Source organism: Nematolebias whitei, chromosome 5, assembly GCF_014905685.2.
Source record: "Nematolebias whitei isolate Nwh7 chromosome 5, NemWhi1, whole genome shotgun sequence".
In the NCBI taxonomy this organism is placed as follows: domain Eukaryota; kingdom Metazoa; phylum Chordata; class Actinopteri; order Cyprinodontiformes; family Rivulidae; genus Nematolebias; species Nematolebias whitei.
In genome coordinates this window covers 43103820-43121038 of record NC_056502.1, presented here as the reverse complement: position 1 = coordinate 43121038, position 17219 = coordinate 43103820, and the positions used below count along the sequence as shown (strand labels likewise).

The 17219-nt window shown below is 39.4% G+C and overlaps 1 protein-coding gene across 1 annotated transcript in view; it reads right to left on the bottom strand.

The window, feature by feature from the left end:
- The window catches only part of mc5ra (melanocortin 5a receptor), a 182269-nt gene that overhangs the window by 27723 nt on the left and 137327 nt on the right, over nt 1-17219 (bottom strand). The window contains exon 3 of the mRNA XM_037677185.1: nt 5714-5902. Coding sequence (XP_037533113.1) covers nt 5714-5902 — 189 coding nt within the window. The remainder of the gene's footprint in view (nt 1-5713; nt 5903-17219) is intronic.

The following is a 17219-nucleotide window of genomic DNA, read 5'->3' as shown; positions in this document are numbered from 1 at the left end:
ATCTCTAAGTTTCTCTTCATTTTTTGATGAATTCAGCTGTGTTTGAGCACCCTCTCCAGCAGGCAGAAGTGGTTAAATGCATTTTAACATTGAGACAAGGCCGACGGCCCGTCTCGCAACACGCATTGGAGTTCTGCATTGTGGCAGCGCACACCGGCTGAGACGGGGCAGCCTTAAGAGGTACATTTCTACACTCACTTTCTCATGTTATCAAAGATCAATTGGCTTCCAGAGATGAACCACAGAGTCTTCATGAATTTATTGAACTTGCTATTCGCATTGACAATCGCTTCCTGGAGCGGAGATGAGAGAGAGACTAAAACCCTCTTGAGCATCCTCGCTGCAGTCCATGACCTACATCGCCACACATGCCAGTCTCGGCCCCGAGTTTTCGGAGTTACCCCACTTCATAATTACGTCAGACGCCAAGTCTCTCCACCACAAATTCACTGAAATGATCTTATTGTGTCAAGTGTTAATTCTCAGCTCCCTTTCACTCTGGGTATTTGGATCTTATGACGTTTGTCGATAAGGTCCCGATAACTATTTGACAGAACATCACTTTAAAGACCCATGGTCTTTAAGAGGTCTGAGGTCATATGACCTCCACTGAGGGTGGGATACATTAGACAAGATTCTGCTTTACAAGATCCTACATTTTATTTAAAGACATCCAAAACAACAGCTTTTCTCCACTATCTTATGCAAATGTGGTATTTTTCATTCAACCTTTTATTTATTTAGACATGATATTTTGCTTTATCTTACATTTATTTTGTTGCATTTCTTGTGAACTATATTTAGCTGGAGTATCAAACATGTTCATTTAACTGTAAATCACTGCAGTATCCTGCTGCTGTTAGCACAGCTGTGCTGCTCTGCCTGGCAGGGACCTTTGAAGCAATGACAGTAAATTGTTATTATTGTGTGGCTATGTCAAGCTGTTCAAACCTATTATGACTCCAGTGCACAGTACTGTCATGATAAAAAGTAATCACACTATCTTTCAGTTTAGGGTTTAGCATGTCAGGACATGACAAAACAATATTGCATCAATTGGTTTTCATCAAGTCTTGAATTATATAAACGAAACCTCAAACATTTTACACTTGGTTATTACAACTACCAACAGGCAGCCAAACCATTGCTCTGCATTTACAACCACAGATAAATAAGTCCTGACCTTTAAAAAGAAATGAGTTTGCATATCAGTGTAGATGAACAGATGCTGCGATATATTCATCAATTAAAACGGATTCTTCATTTTTCTGGACTGAATAAAACGTGCATTGAATTTAATGAAATGTAACGTGAGACGTTATTTATCTTTGACCCATCAAAATGAATGCGGTCATTTATTTTACAGAATCAAAGTTTAACATCAACATTTACATTAATTTGGCAGAATATGAGAATAACAACATAATCAATCAGCTTTACAACCAGGAAAACCATACGGCCATGATTTTCCGTTGCTTCACCACAGACATTACTGAAAACATCTGGATTGATTTTCTAGCAGAAAGGAGAGTTTAAAGATGGAAAATTGAGATTTATCTTACAGAGAGATGTGTGAGGGAATTTGTCTGTTTTAACCAGAACGTGCACGCTCCTTCGGAAATCAGCTTGTCCCAACAGTACACTTTTGGTGAAGGTCGACTTTTACCTTTTCTGAAGATAGATCAGTTCCGGCGTGGAGTCTCACTTCCAACCACTGTTCAGCGTCTCAGTGAGAACAGCTAAATACCTCGAGAGCCGTGCGAGGTTATCCAAACAGAAGTTATAATTCCCAAAATCGTCTCTGGTTCAGCTTGATTGGTTTAGCAGCATCCATGAATGCCTGCGTTTGCATTCACAAACTCCCAAACTCTCTGCATTCTGGATTCCAAAGCTCCTGAACTCTACTGCTCTGAACTCTTCTTGAACTGGGAAGTTGCCACATTTAAATGGGCTCTACTTCCGGTTCATTTGAGAGCTTTTTGATTGGTGGATGGACCAAAGCAGAGGTGTGGTTTGTGATGTAAGGTGTTATTAAAAGTCAAGGAAAAGATTCAAATTGTTTAAGAACAGACAGAAAGATATCATGGCAAAACCAGACTTCGTGGAGCCACCTCTCCTGTATCTTGCTGTAAAAGTTAAACATGACATTTCTTTTCAGTAAACTTTCTAGTTGACCGAAGCTTGAACTTTAACACACTTACAACTTTGCTCATTGAAGACAGAAAATCAAGAAATGCATATTAACCTGATTTCTTCTTTGAATGAGGATTAAGGATCATTATTTACTGTTTCACAGTTAATAAAAATGAGTAGTTCACTTCAACATGTAAACATTGTTTGAACTAACACAATTTGATTATCAAAACATTTGTAAAATAGTAATGATCATAGAGAATTGTCTTTTCCACTTGATTAATTCAAGAAAGAAAGTCTCAGGATGGGTCAAACTGTATTTCTGGATTAAAATCAATGAAATGACAGTTTCTGTCCATCTGGTCAGTTTTGACATCAGGCCTACTCCACTACATCAGCCCTTCTAAGCTTTCTTGCCTTGTTGCTGCACTGTTTCACTTTGTTCTAGTACGTACAAGGCTATTTGGAAATGTTGCTAATGTCAAAACATGCTTTTCACTGAGGTCAATTTAGATCCAAAATCTTTCTCATTTGAATGTACCCAATATATAAAAAAATAACTGATTTATAGTCAAATATGTGTTTGCTGAGGATGCTGTGGCAGCCATCTTGAATCATAATGGCTCCAAACGTTAATCAGTTTTAGAGGTACATCTTGTGATTACTTTATGTGAGTTTCAAACAAATCCAACACTGAGTATCTGTTTTGTCTCTACACTCTTAGTCATGTGACTTGACAGCAGTTAGTGTGAAGAATGTTCTCTCATTCACTTCCTATGGGAAAACATGGCGTCTTTGTTATCAAAAAATGTCACCATGGTAACCCCGATTGCCAATAAACGTAAAAACACACATCACTGGGCTGAACATGTAGTTTTGATATAATTTTTGTGGGGGTACACATTGTGGTTCGGGTCACATTAAAGCTGAAAGCAAAGTAAGTTAACTGACATTCAGGAGAGTAGAATCAAGACTGCCTATATATTAACATTATCATTAATAATAAATATTCATATTAATAATTATTAATAAGAATACTTATTATCAATAATTATTAATATTGAATAAAATTATTAAAATTAATAATTATCACTATTATTTTAACAATGTTCATATTAATAATTTATACTAATATTAATTATTATTAACAATTATCAATATTAATGTTAATAATTATTTACATTGTTGGTTATTATTAATGATAATTATCATTATTACTAAGTAATAATAATAATAGGTTATAATAGGTAATATTAAGTGCCTTCCATGCATTGCATGGAGGATGCATGCATGCTTCGCAAGGCAATGAACTGCCTTCCTTTCATGTTGAACCAAAATGGCTCCATGCGTTACTCACTTCACCACTTGCTCTTGCCAAGATCGGATGCTTCTCCCCTACCTCTCCGCTTTCTGCTCTGTCTGTCTGTGAAACTGCTTCTGAGCCTCTCTTGCATATCTTCTGAACCATAATTATGGACTTGTTTTGATCAGTTGGTCAGAAGACGGGCTTTAGGCGAGCCGAGTTGCCCAGTTGGCACGCACGCAGCTGGATATCTCATTGACTGAAAGACTTGATGATGTGTCTATCTCTGCTGCCATCTGTGGATTTTAAGGACGCATATTTAATTGGATTTACGATAACTGGTTCCTGCTTTTTGGAATCGGCTAGTGACTGGTTTTATGTAGAATCAAGGAAGTCATCTGCAGCAAATTTGGACCCAATCACGCTGCTTGCCTTTATGATGGCTTAGTTCGTGTCTCGAGTACCCAGACTCAAATGCTTTGGGCAGAATGGATCAGATCTTGGGGATTCTACTCAGTCACGTTCCCTTGGTGTGGCCATGTAATTTGGACATTTTGGAACCGAGTGGACCAACACAGACTCAAGGTAGATGGCATTAAGTTCTGCCTGTCCCCAAAACAACTGTGTGTTTATCTGAATTTGGCTCCCTTGGCTGGCCTTGAAGGCCATCTTATCTGAATTCGCCTGGAGCACATGCGATCTGACGCTCACCACTCCCTCCCTGAGGAATTTCCAACTGATAACCAGATGAAACCAGCTGAATAAACGTTGTGTCATCATTTCAGGCCTCTTGGATTCCCATAGACGTTATTCTTGGCCATTCCTCAACATACCTCGAGAATGTTTATGGATCTCACCAGAGGACATTGACTGATCATTACATCCTTATCAGAACTCTTACAGTGACCTCGAGAGCATCTATGAACATTGCTGACCGCTCTCGTCTCCCCCGTCTGCAGATTGTCTTTGTAAATATGTGCTTGTTTGTGCGAGGTGGTTTTTTTTAATATTAGAGGGTTTTTTTTTCTCAGGTAGGAAAAAAAAAGTCTGATAGGAATTTTTTTTGCCTCCAACTCCTACATGTGTCCAGTTAACCACTGTTTTTGTCTGTCCAAACAGGTCTCACTAATAAGTCTTTGAGGCTCATTGTGATTTATCTGTTTAAATAAAGGTTGAATGAAAAGTTCCTGTGAAGAGTTTTCTTCAATTCATTTCCTATGGAAAATTTGGCATCTTTGTTAGCAAAATATGCCACCATGGTAACTGCGAATGCCAATAAAATTAAATGCACACTTCCTGGAGCCTGGCCAGTCATTTTGATGTAACTTTTTTGAGGGTCCACGTTGCGGTTCGGGCCGCAATAAAGTTGAAAAAAATATGCTTTTCAGGTGTAAAATAACGAAAAAATTGGTTCTCTGCATATAAGACATCACACCTAAGATACAACCAGGTGGGGCAGTGGGCGGCTGTGTAGGAGCCCGGGAAGCAGTTAGGGATTGGGTGATTTGCTCAAGGACGCCACAGCATGTGGGCATGGCAGGGAGTTGAACCTGTGACTTTCTCGTTCCAAGTTGGCTTCCCTACGTCTACACCATCTCAACCCCGTTGTGAACTGCTTAATGTATGGGTTGGGGAGGATGCTAAGCAACTACCACACCAAATTTTAGCAACATTTTTCTAAAATTGTTCATATTTAAATATGTTCATATCCATATTCTCTGCTCAACATTTGTAATTATTTTTTTCTATCCTTAACATGTGTTTTTTGTGTCTTTCAGATACACCTGGACCTATACCTGGACCTACCATTCTGTGCTTGTCTGTCTCTCCTTCCTGTCCTCTCAAACCAGCTGGTCAAAGCAGATGGCCGCTTGTCCAGAGCCTGGTTCTGCTGGAGGTTTCTTCCTGTTAAAAAGGGAGTTTTTCCTTTCCACTGTTGCCACTGTGCTTGCTCAGGATGGGAGACTGTAACGAAGCCAAGATTCAACTTGTCTGCTGGCCTCCTTAGTTAGAGAACTTTACTAATTGGCTTTTATGTATGTGAATGTTTCTGTAAAGTGCCCTGAGACATCTTTGTTGTGATTTGGCGCTATATAAATAAACTGAACTGAATTAAAAATCCAGTGATTATCTGAGATGTTTATTAATATTAATCCCATAGTTCATGAGATATAGCTAACAGATAAACCCATGCATGGACAGGGACAGAAAACACTTGCCTTTGCCTTCAGCGGCAGGCAATAACTGTTTATGTACTGTAATACATTCATTGGTTACCTGTCCACAGCAATGGCCAGCAGGCTACACATGGATGCAACAACCGAGATGCAGATCATAGAATCAAACACGTTGTCCATCTGCCTGATGAAGTGCTCCTCCACCACCAGTTGTCTCTTGTTCAGGAGGTAAATGATGATGGTCTCCCAGGCGTTGGACACACTCACAAGCATGTCTGCTACTGCCAGACTGAAAGAACCAAACAGGTAAGCTTTGGTCACAGAGCTGTTCATACAACTTTGATACAATACAATACAACTTTATTTATAAAGCACTTTAAAAACAACACCGTTGGCCAAAGTGCTGTGCACCAACACATGCAAACAAGCATAAAAAACATTAAATTATCAACATATACCATAAAAGTATCCATGATGCATGTCCATCCCTATGAATAACCAACTGTATTCTGATGAGCTAGGTCTTGTTTATACAAAAAAAAAAAAAAAAAAAAAATTAAAAGATTTTTATTGGTTCCAAAAACATCTTAGTATCAACTGCACCATTAGTAGAAATGCTTTCAACCCCTCTCTTGGATCAATTTGGGCCCCCCATTTAATGTGGGGTCTACTTCCCCCTGTCGCGCTCCCCTCCGGTGGTGGGCCCCCCTGCCACCGGTGCATTGGCAGCACTCTGCATCTGGGGCTGGGTGGTGTGTGTGCCGGCTCACCCTGTGGCCAGATCTACTCTGGAGGGGCGGGTTGCCGGCGGGGCCTGTGGACTTGTCGCTGCAGCCTCCTGGGGTTTCTGCATTGTGGTTACTGGGGATTGCCCGGGGCTTCACTTTGCTTCTCTCTTGGGGTGGTGGTGGTGGTGGGGTGCAGTCATTCATGTTGGTGGACTCCCTGGGCTCCGGGCTTGGGGGCTGCTCTGTGTCTGTGGCTCTGGTCTTCCCTATGCTACCATCGTGTCCTGGGGGGATGGGTCTGTGGGTCCCCACATCCACTATTGAACTTTTATGGAGAAACCTTATAGTGACAACATGCTCACACAGGTGTTTAGATTCAGGTGTTTATCAGATACACACTCAGTTGGGTTGTGGTGGCCACTAAATATATCTTGTATTACCATGTACTGTATAAAATACTTTCTAATGATGTTATAAGTATCATTATATATGTTGTTTCTTGTTGTGGTGTCTCAGTTTTATCTTTTGTTTTTCTTGCCTCAGGTCAAGAGGCAGACTTCAATGATGTTGATTTGTGTTCTCTTTATCCCTCTCTCTCTCCTCTATTCCTATCTCCTTTCCCTTTTAACCCTTCTCTCACTTTTCTGCTTTGTTTTCTTCTTTGTTTTTTCATCCCCGTGTCCATAACATCTGAAACAAACCCAAAGCAAATTCTAATAAAATTGTATTTATATATCAAGCAGAGCATTAAGGCCAGCCATAATGCTCTGCTTGTGAAAGTAAATCTGTTGGGTCTCACCTTGACACTCAGACTAATTCCGAGTGCCACAATGCCGGACAGGACAAGGAAAAAAAATCGAAAAAAGAAATGCTTTCAACCACATAGAGGCACACATGACCCAAAATGCATCTGCAGCACAAAAGTATGTAATCGGTCATTAATGTTTATAATGTTAAAGTGTCTGTCATGGTTGGTGTTGTAGGTTAGGCAAGGGGTGAGTCTATGACATCCTAGTTCTCAAAAAATTGTCTTATTATGTCCGCACAAAAACGCAAGGATGTCATTTCCAGATTTTCTCACTCTGGGATTCAGTTTATTAAAATGCCATGTGGCTTCTCCTGAACTGACATTCTTGCTAGAATGTAACACTGAAACAATGGAAAATTGTTGTGTTTTCACAAAACACATTCACATGCATTGCAGACGTATATTTAGCACTTTTGGTGTGTAGAGAAAAATTTACTTGACAACAGGAAAATAGTTAAATTATTTGTTGACTGCAAATCCTCCTGTTATTTTGCAACCTAGGCCTAGTCATGCATGACAACTGTTTTTCTAAATTAAGGTTTTTCCTTGTAAACACAGCACTGTTTTTAGAAATGTTGTTATCCACATGGAAACAGAAAACGACCCAAATAACTACGACATGCGTGTTTTTGGCACACTTTTTAGTTTTGAATCAAAAAGCTTCTTAGATGAGAAATGTTAAAAATGAGAAAACAACATCCAGTTGCCTTTTTATTAGGACTGTCATGGCCTACATGTCTGAGAACCTATCATCAGATTTAAAGGATCAGATTTCAATGCATTCAACGTGTGATTTCCTGATTAAAATGTACTGGATCACAGAGAACTCTTATAATGAGTGAAAAACAACAGAGCAAAGGAACTTTTTTAATCTTTCACATACAATAAAATTAACTTTTAAATGAAAGATTGCTATGCTTTAATCTTAGCCTTCTTTTCTCTTTTGCTCTTTGTAGAATTTGAAACCACATCAAAGCAAGTGATACCTTCGATCTGACTGGTGACCAAAACAGACAGCTAGCTGATGTATTTTTGAATGTTCAGTTGACATTAGAGGATGTTCTTTGGTCAAAGACAAGTATAAAAAGCTGTTGTCTCTGAAGTATATCTCCAGACATTCTACAATATCTTAAGATTTATGCAGCCTTCAAACCTTGTCACAATCACTGTTCTGTCTTTAGTAAAAATGTGGATTTAGAACGACAGTGGATTTTTTATTTCACGTTATTTAACAATCTGACCTTTATTTAAATGTTTTAGCTCAACTTGCAAAGCAGGAAATCTTTTTCTTACTATATTATGTATTATGCTGTTTGTCATATGCAGGTTAACACAAGGTCAACAGTGCAATGAAATGTGCAGGATGAGAAGAATCGATTTGACTCACTGAAAAACAAAAGCACAAACAAACAAGAAATACTAAAGCATGCAATAATGGTACAAAATAAAGTACCAAAAGGTGAAAAAGAAATATAATATTTATAAGGTCCAAAGAAAAATAGTAAATAACATGGTAGACTATAATGGTGCAAGTATGATGAATTTGTATAAATAAGTATTTCAAGGTAGTAATAAGCTAAAATGCACATGATATATATTGCACATAATTAACATAAACTACACAGGTTGTGTGTCAGATTATTGCACAGATAGTGAGTAACACAGATTAAATATAATGACATGTGTGATACATGTTTTTTTTTCATCCAACCTTTATTTATACAGGCTAGTCTCATTGGGCCACAAGGACTCATTTACAAGAGAGACCTGTTACAGACAGAGCATACTTAGCATATCATAGTCATACCTTTCAACCTCACACATGCTCAGGCTCCTCCCCCACAAGAGAGGTTACTGTACGTTCCAAATATGGCAAATATGGCATGAGATATGACATACATAACATATACATGATACAGCCACATAGTGCAGCAGCAATAAACATATTAGGTGTCACAGATGTATACCCCCTCAGGGATGTCAAATATTGTTTTCATATCAACAGTCCCCCATCATACCCTCTGAGGCCCCGTCCACACAGGAACAAAGACCTCGCTACTTCGTAGTTCATTTTTCGTGGACTCACTCTATCACAGTTTTTCAAAATAAGACTGGACATGAAACACAATTGGCTGATTGATGGATGAGCTGCAGGATCAGAATAGGATTTTTATTTAAAATATATTTTTTAATTATTTAGCACCTGCTGCACCGGTGTGCAGCCCACATCTGCAGGAGAACACTATCTGTATTTGTATTTCAGTCTAAGGACCACACCGGTTTGTGTTTCTAACAGTGTGCTTTAAACAGGGGAAACTATATTTATCCTGATGGAAGAGCCAGCGTACAGTGTCTGTGCACCCTCTACATCTGGTGAGGCATGCCAGAGAGAAGATGCTGCCACGAGCAGCAGAGACCAAAAAGGATGTCTATGCATGAAAAACTAGCCCTAGCCCTCATGAGCAGAAAATGAAATATCTGAAAGAAGAGCATGACATGAACATGAGAATTTTACAGGTTGAATTAGACATGAAATTAAAAGAAAGAGCTGCTCAAAGAAAGCTGCATGAGACAGCTATGCTGAAAAATGTGATTAAATAAATTGTGTAAATAAAACTGTTATCTTATTTGGTAAGACTGTTAATATTGTCACCACAAACTATATTTTAAATCTGCTTTGGTTGAATTACTCGTTTAATTTTGTTGCATACTTTTACATTTTGTACACAACAAACACCATTAAAGTCAAAATAAGTCATAATCAATATACTCCACGATTAAATACATTTTTATTTAACTGAAGTGCTGCAATGTGAAAGCAGCTCTGTGTGCAAGTCCTCGTTGGTTATTCCCTGACACTGCCACGGGCACATCTGCATCATCTTGATCTTCCACTGGAGGATCTGGACAATCATGCTGCTTTAGGTAGTTGTGCAGCACAGCTGTAGCAACAATCACTTTGCAGCATCTCCTTGGCTCAAAATGAAGTGTATTCCGTAAACAGTGGAATCGATTTTTCCATATTCCAAACATATTCTCAACCATCCCTCTTGTGCGAACATGAGCTTTGTTGTATCTTTGTTGCTCAGCTATTGTGGGATGTAGGTATGGTGTGAATAAATATGTACTCTGACCATATCCACTGTCACCAAGTAGTAGTCCACTATGCTGTCCTCTGTCAAACTGAGCACACGAGGAGTTAAGAAAAATCCTTGAATCATAAGTTGCACCTTTCCAATGAGCAACAATGTTTGAAAATTCCAAAATGGGTGTGCATACACCCTGAACATTGATGGAAAACCAGTTCTTCCAGTTCCTGTACTCCTCAGCATCAGGAGTTGATGGACACTTGATGGCAACATGACATCCATCTATACAGTCAATCACTCCTGGGAATTGCCCATATTCATATAACCATACTTTATAGTTGGCTTGCTCAGCAGCATCAGGGAATTTAATGTATAGGTCCTCAGTTCACAAATGGCACTGCAGACATTTTGAACTATTCTACTGTAGTGAACTAGGCCTAAGGTCAGGATTTGACCTTAAGGACCTTATGGGACAGAACTTGTCATTTCATTGATTTGAATCCAGAAATACAGGTTGACCCATCCTGAGACTTTCTTTCTTAAATTAATCAAGTGAAAGAAGACTACTTTCGATTATCATTACTATTTTACAAATGTTTGATAATCAAATTGTGTTAGTTCAAACAATGTTTACATGTTGAAGTGAACTACTCATTTTTAAATCAACTGTGAAACAGTAATAACAATTTTTAATCCTCATTCAAAGAAGAAATCAGGTTAATGATGCATTGTCTGATTTTCTGTCTTCAGTGAGCAAGTGTGTAAGTTGGTCAAAGTCCAAGTTTCGGTCAACTGCAAGTTTACTGAAAAAGAAATGTCATGTTTAACTTTTACAGCAAGATACTGGAGAAGTGACTCCACGAAGTCTGAATTCTTCATAACAATCTTCTGTCTGTTCTTAAACAATCTTAATCTTTTTCCTTGACTTTTCATAACACCTTACATCACAAAACACACCTCTGTTTGGTCCATTCGACCAATCAGAAAGTCCTCAAATGAACCGGAAGTGACCCTTCTTAAAAGGTGCAGCACTTCCTAGTTACAGCAGTTCCAGAGTTCATGAAGGCTGGAATTCAGGATGCTGATGAAAGAAACTAAGCTGGACGAGAGAAGTTCAGAGGAATTATGAAGTCTGTTCTGGATGATCTCACGACTCCCGAGGTTTAGCTGTTCTTACGGAGATGCTGAAAGAGTTGAAAGGAGAGCTCTACACCAACGCTGAAACTATCATCTGCAAAGGTAAAGGAGTCGATCTCAACTAAGCGTACCGTTGGGCCAAGCTGGAAAAGAAGGAGCGTGCTGGTTCTGGTTAGGACAGACAAATTCCTTCACCTATCTCTCTCAACTTAAACTTCATTTCCCATCTTTAAAATTCTTCTATCTGCTAAAAATCATTACAGATATTTTTAGAAATGTCTGAAGCAAAGTTTTTCAATCACCGCCGTGTGGTAATGCCTGTTGTACTACTGGAAGTGAGAACAATCGCTATATTGTTTACTTCCTGTAAAACTGATTAATAAGCTGTCGTTATTTTCAATTCTTGCCAATTAATGTAAATGTGTGATGTGTTAAACTTGATTCTGTTAATAAATGACCCACTGTCGTTGGTGAGTCAAAGATAATTAACGTCTCACGTCCACATTTTATTAAAATCAGATGCACATCATTATACAGTCCAGAAAAATGAAAGAATCCGTTTAATTTATGAATATATCAGCATATGTTCATACTACATCTGGTGGCCCGTCCGTACGTTTATACTACATCTGGTGGCCTCGTACGGTTCATAAATGGACTGTTATATTCGTGTAACAATTGATATTACATGTTGGCATGAAAAGTGCAGATTTTGCTGTGTGAAACGCAGCGCAGCTGCGACGCTTGGAGAAAACGCTGTGTTGAGCTGCGATGCTCAGAGAAAGCTTACAGAAATGCTCGCAGCTAGTGGTGTTTTGAAAGCTGATATTGAGAGTCAATATGTCTGTTTAAAAGCTGAATTGTACGTCTGTTATGTGTAACTGAAGCTGGGTTTGTATGGAAACGTTATTCTGTTTGAACTGTGGTCCAGACGTGACTCTGGTCCGGCTCGTTTTGACAAGTTCGAACGAGTTGTTTTAAATGGTTTAAAAGACGTTTTGAGACCGGAGCGCCGCCTCTGTTAAGCTCAGAGTTGTTTCGTTACATTTTTAACAAAAAATAGTACATTTTGACAGTTTAAAAGACGAAAAGTTCACGGACTTGTTCAGGCTAAATGCTACACGCTAGCTGGAAAAACGATCCGTGATTGGTTGAAAACGGCTGAGTTGGGACGCTGTGATTCGCTGAAAAGTGAGTGACGTGCCTGCGTCACTTCCTCTGAGTCAGCGATATAGGAACCCACCCCGTTGTTGCAGAGTCATTGGTAGATTCAGTCACGTGACCCGGAAATGAAGCTCGTCTTTATAGGGAATTTCAATCTGTTTTTTAAAGTTGAAATACGCTTTAAAGTTGCATTCTGATCCGCTGCCCGTTTCTTTGAAGCCTAATCGCTGAAATTTTGCCACGTTTGAGTTTGAAATCCGTCACTAAATGGTGTTTTTGGACCACGCTAGCCGATGCTAATTTTAAGCTAACAGCTAACGACCGGATGAGTGAAGTGTCACGTCACTTCCTCTAATGTCAGATTGTAAAGCTCGGTTACACCGAAGCCTTTGCTGTGCTTAAAATCACTAAATGTGCCTTGCCACATGTCCCTAAAAACTCATGTTCATGCAAAAAGTCGTGCTTGTTGAAACAACGCCACGTTTTAGCTTGAAATCCATTCAGAAATGTTGATTTGACCGAGTTTTAGCCGAAGCTAACTTTAAGCTAAGCGGCTAACGACAGGATGTCAACAGAACGTTCACAGGAAGTTGTCATAGGCTCCTGCTGGTATAAAGCTAAACACTGCCCCCTCCTGTGGAAACTTGATATCACAGTTTCACTTCGTTTTTAGGTTATTTTGAGTGAAATTAAACGTGTTTATTTTCTGTAAGACTAATTTTTGAGTTAATAAACGTTCCTCAAGCTGAATTTTACTGTTATCTTGCATTTAAAAAGTGATTAAGGTATTTATGCAGCAGGCATTTACCAAAAACTTTTTATTCACTGGTAATTCCTCATGACAGAGGTGCAAAATAAAAATTAGAAACTTTTTAAAAAGATACAGATACAGATATTCACAGAGTAGATAAAGTTTACTCATTTGCTAGAAAGATAATACACGTTTAATTGCTAGATCATTAAATAAGAGTAAATATATCAGAAAAAAGAGACTTTTCTGATTTTATTTTACTACCTAAAACATTATATTCTCCTATTTAATTTTTAAATAGCAGATATTGGCAGGAGAAGAGGAGTATAACAGTTTTTCTGAAGAAAGACTGATTATTCCTCATCATCATTTTTTCTTTTCTCTTTTCACCCAACCTGGGTTGATGAGTAACTGTTAAAATAGCGAATTTCTGGAATAGAACGGTTTAAAAAGCGTTTTTAAACTGATGTTGCTGTGAGACTTTTTAGAAAAATTGTAGGTTTATAAAAATTCAGTGCTTTAGAGTAAAAAACACTGAGAAGCTTGGTAATCTAGTATCTGTTAAGAAATAAGCACATAAAAAGTAACACTGCAGAGAAGCATTTACTTGAATATTCATGAATTGGGGTAAAACCTATGACAGGTGCCCACATTTGAATAAGTTGACTTATAACAGTACTTTTGTGTAAACCCAGAGCTTAAAATAGTGTGAAACTCAATGACACTTGAATACAAATATTTACCTGTAAAATATCTGAAGCTGGCAACTGTTTTAACCAGATAAAGTGCTACACAGTGAATACCATGACAGGTGTGATAGAAAAAGATTTTGATCCTTATGAGATTAAAGACTGTTTAGAGAAAGCGTTGAAGCTGCTGACAGCATCCTTACATCCATATGGCAAACAGGCGGAGAGCATGAACCCAAAAGAGTTATTGGACAATCTGATGGAGGTTGCAGAGAGTGTGACCTCTACAGAAATTACAATGTCAAGCTATGAAAAGCTGGCTAAAATGGCAATGTTGCTGAAAGAATCATACTTTGCATTAAGACGGGATCACGTCGTGACAGTGTCACAAGTTTCCCGCTGCAAAACTGAGATAGATGTGCTTAAAAAAGATCTGCACAAATGCGTAGTGGATAGAGAGTTATTACTCGAACAATATATGCATTTACGAAGTGAATGTCAAACATCACAGGTACGCTTAAAAGCATGTGAGGAGAAACTGGCCGCAGCAACAAATAAAAGTTCTGACGCGGGGCGAGTTTGTCTGGAACTCAGAGAAGACCGTGGACAGAGTCCAGGTCACCCACAACCACCTCAGAAAGATGTTGTTGCACCTCCACATGTGTGGAGAGAAAAACCTCCACCCTTACCTAAAGTGGTAGGAACAGACTTGAACAGGTCTCCTCCACCAAACATGCAACAGTGTGCTGTGAATGTGTTCGAGGCATGTTCTCATGCTTAGACGCCCATAGAAGTGTTTCCTGGTGTAAAGGTTAAACCCCACTCCCTAGAAATGGAAGGACGGAGTGCATCGCCTCCTCCTAAAACAGGCGAGAAAAAGCAGTATTTTCAAACTAACAAACCGCGTAATGAAGGTGCACGCTGGGACAGAAAAGCTCCTCTTTCAGAGGATGAACGTGATTATCGTATATGGGGTGTGCATAGGACGCAAAGATATGGGATCCAAGAGGACCCATATTATCAGGGGAAGTCCGAAGAGGAACCCCCAAAAGACGTACCTAACCCTCCCCCACCTCGGACGAAACGAACCGAGGCAATAAAATCACAAAGGTCCCAGGAACAAGGCCCTACACCTCTGAGCTCGGAAGAGACAGAGAAACTACAAAGGTTTTTAGAAACTTTGAAAAACGCTGAAATGGGAAACCAATCTGAAGCACAATGTAGTGATGTGATCGCTACTAAATCTGAAGGCGCGAATGACAACATTACAGATGTCGGTGAAACACACCAAGACATTGCTGTCGTTGCCTCCAACAACCCCTCATCGGACGAAGGGGGGGTAAACTCACACACAAACGATGATGAGTCATCGCAAGCTGAACACTCAGAACCTGATTTTCATGATTTTAAACTAGGCATTCCAGTTCTGGGAGGACTCCCAGATAATCTGGTACCGAGTCAAGAAACTGGGCCAGTATGGTTAACAAAACCAACACAGGCCATAGCTCTTTTCTCAAACAATGACGTCGACCAAGGACCTCAAACCTATGGTGTCTTACCCATAGACAGGTCCGACAACTCAGAAAATGATTCGTTACAGCTCCCCAAGGAGCAAGAACCCTCATCAGTCTCATCACAGATTGAACAGGTGGTCGCTCAAGCCGACACTCTGATATCTGATGAAGAAAGAGACAACCTTCGCCAAGTTCTTTTAACATATGAAAAGTCATTTTCAACTGACCCAGACATCACCCAACTTCGGAAGTTGGATGATCCTGCAATCAACTCGATGATACTGTATCTGACTGACCCAGACAAATACACCCCATCGAAAGGTAAACTGGATTCCGATCCAGACCTTAAAGTCCTCTTTCAGCTGCGCAAACAGTTAAAAATACTCAAGGACAGCCTAACTTTAGCTCATGGAGCGACGTCCTCACCCGTGTTCGCGGTCTCACATGACCGAAGGGGGGTGACGCCAGTTAGGATAATGCTACCAGACGCGATAACGTGAGCAAATCTGACATTCAGAGTGAGTGGCGCACCGAAACGTCGTTTTCTAGTTGCTTTTGTCAATGTTGAAACGTTGTTTTACTGGTTGCTTAGTCACTGTTTTTGTCGATGTTGAGACATCGTTTAATTGGTTTTTGGTATTGTTTCTGAACACCCCAAGCAAGAATGAATTTTGTGTGTAGTTAAGTTAGAGACTAAGAGGCCTTTAACCATGCCAACATGCAGTTCATTCGTTAAATTGCAATCTTTGCGGAGTCAATGTATATTATTGCTACCTTAAGTACCATAATCTACATTGATCTCACAACGCTTAAGCCGAACCTACTCGAACAATTCTATTCGGGGGGATAGCTAATTCTTTTTGATGAGTCTCGCCATAGACTTCCAAAAACATTTATGGGGAAACCAAACACCCAATCTCAAGTCGTTCGTCTAAAAGACAACAGACAATTGAACCAAACTATATTTTGCCATGTAAAGCTAACTTAAACCAAGTTAGGAATGGAAAAATAGTTTGGAACCCTTTTCTATAGGTATAAACCCCTATAGTTACCCTTTTCAGCATGTTCCACCCCTTAACTGGTAGTTGTAGCTAATCCCAACCATAATAGCTTACACACCAGGTGCATATAGTTTAAGGCCTTATGTAAAATCCCCTTCATAAGCCCACCTTAAACCACATAATTGCATGACACATTTGAACCAGAACGGCACAGACTGGACATCCACCCAGCGACGACCTTCGCTGGAGGAGACCTACAATCCTGACGTTGGTCTCCACTCTTCATCCAGTGGCCGCATCTTCAGTTCAATCCAAGGGAACCCCTCTGTATGCTGATCAATCAACACTTCCAATCGTTGTGGATTTACCGTTGTGGATTATATGACTTTTTCAATGGATTACAGACTCTGTTTCCAAAGGGTTAAAGCATTGCTACAATGGAATTACCAACAACATTATGGAATTATCATCAACACAATGGAATTACCAAGAACATTGTGGAATTACCTTTGACTTTTGTTTTCCTTGCTGGATTACTTTTGACTTTTGTTTTCCTTGCTGGATTACTTTTGACTTTTGTTTTCCTTGCTGGATTACATCAAGCTCAAGGACATTCAAAGGCGTAAGTTCATGTTTGGAATTCATCCCCATGGACAGGAGATGATTTCCAAAGGGGGGACTGTAGTGAACTAGGCCTAAGGTCAGGATTTGACCTTAAGGACCTT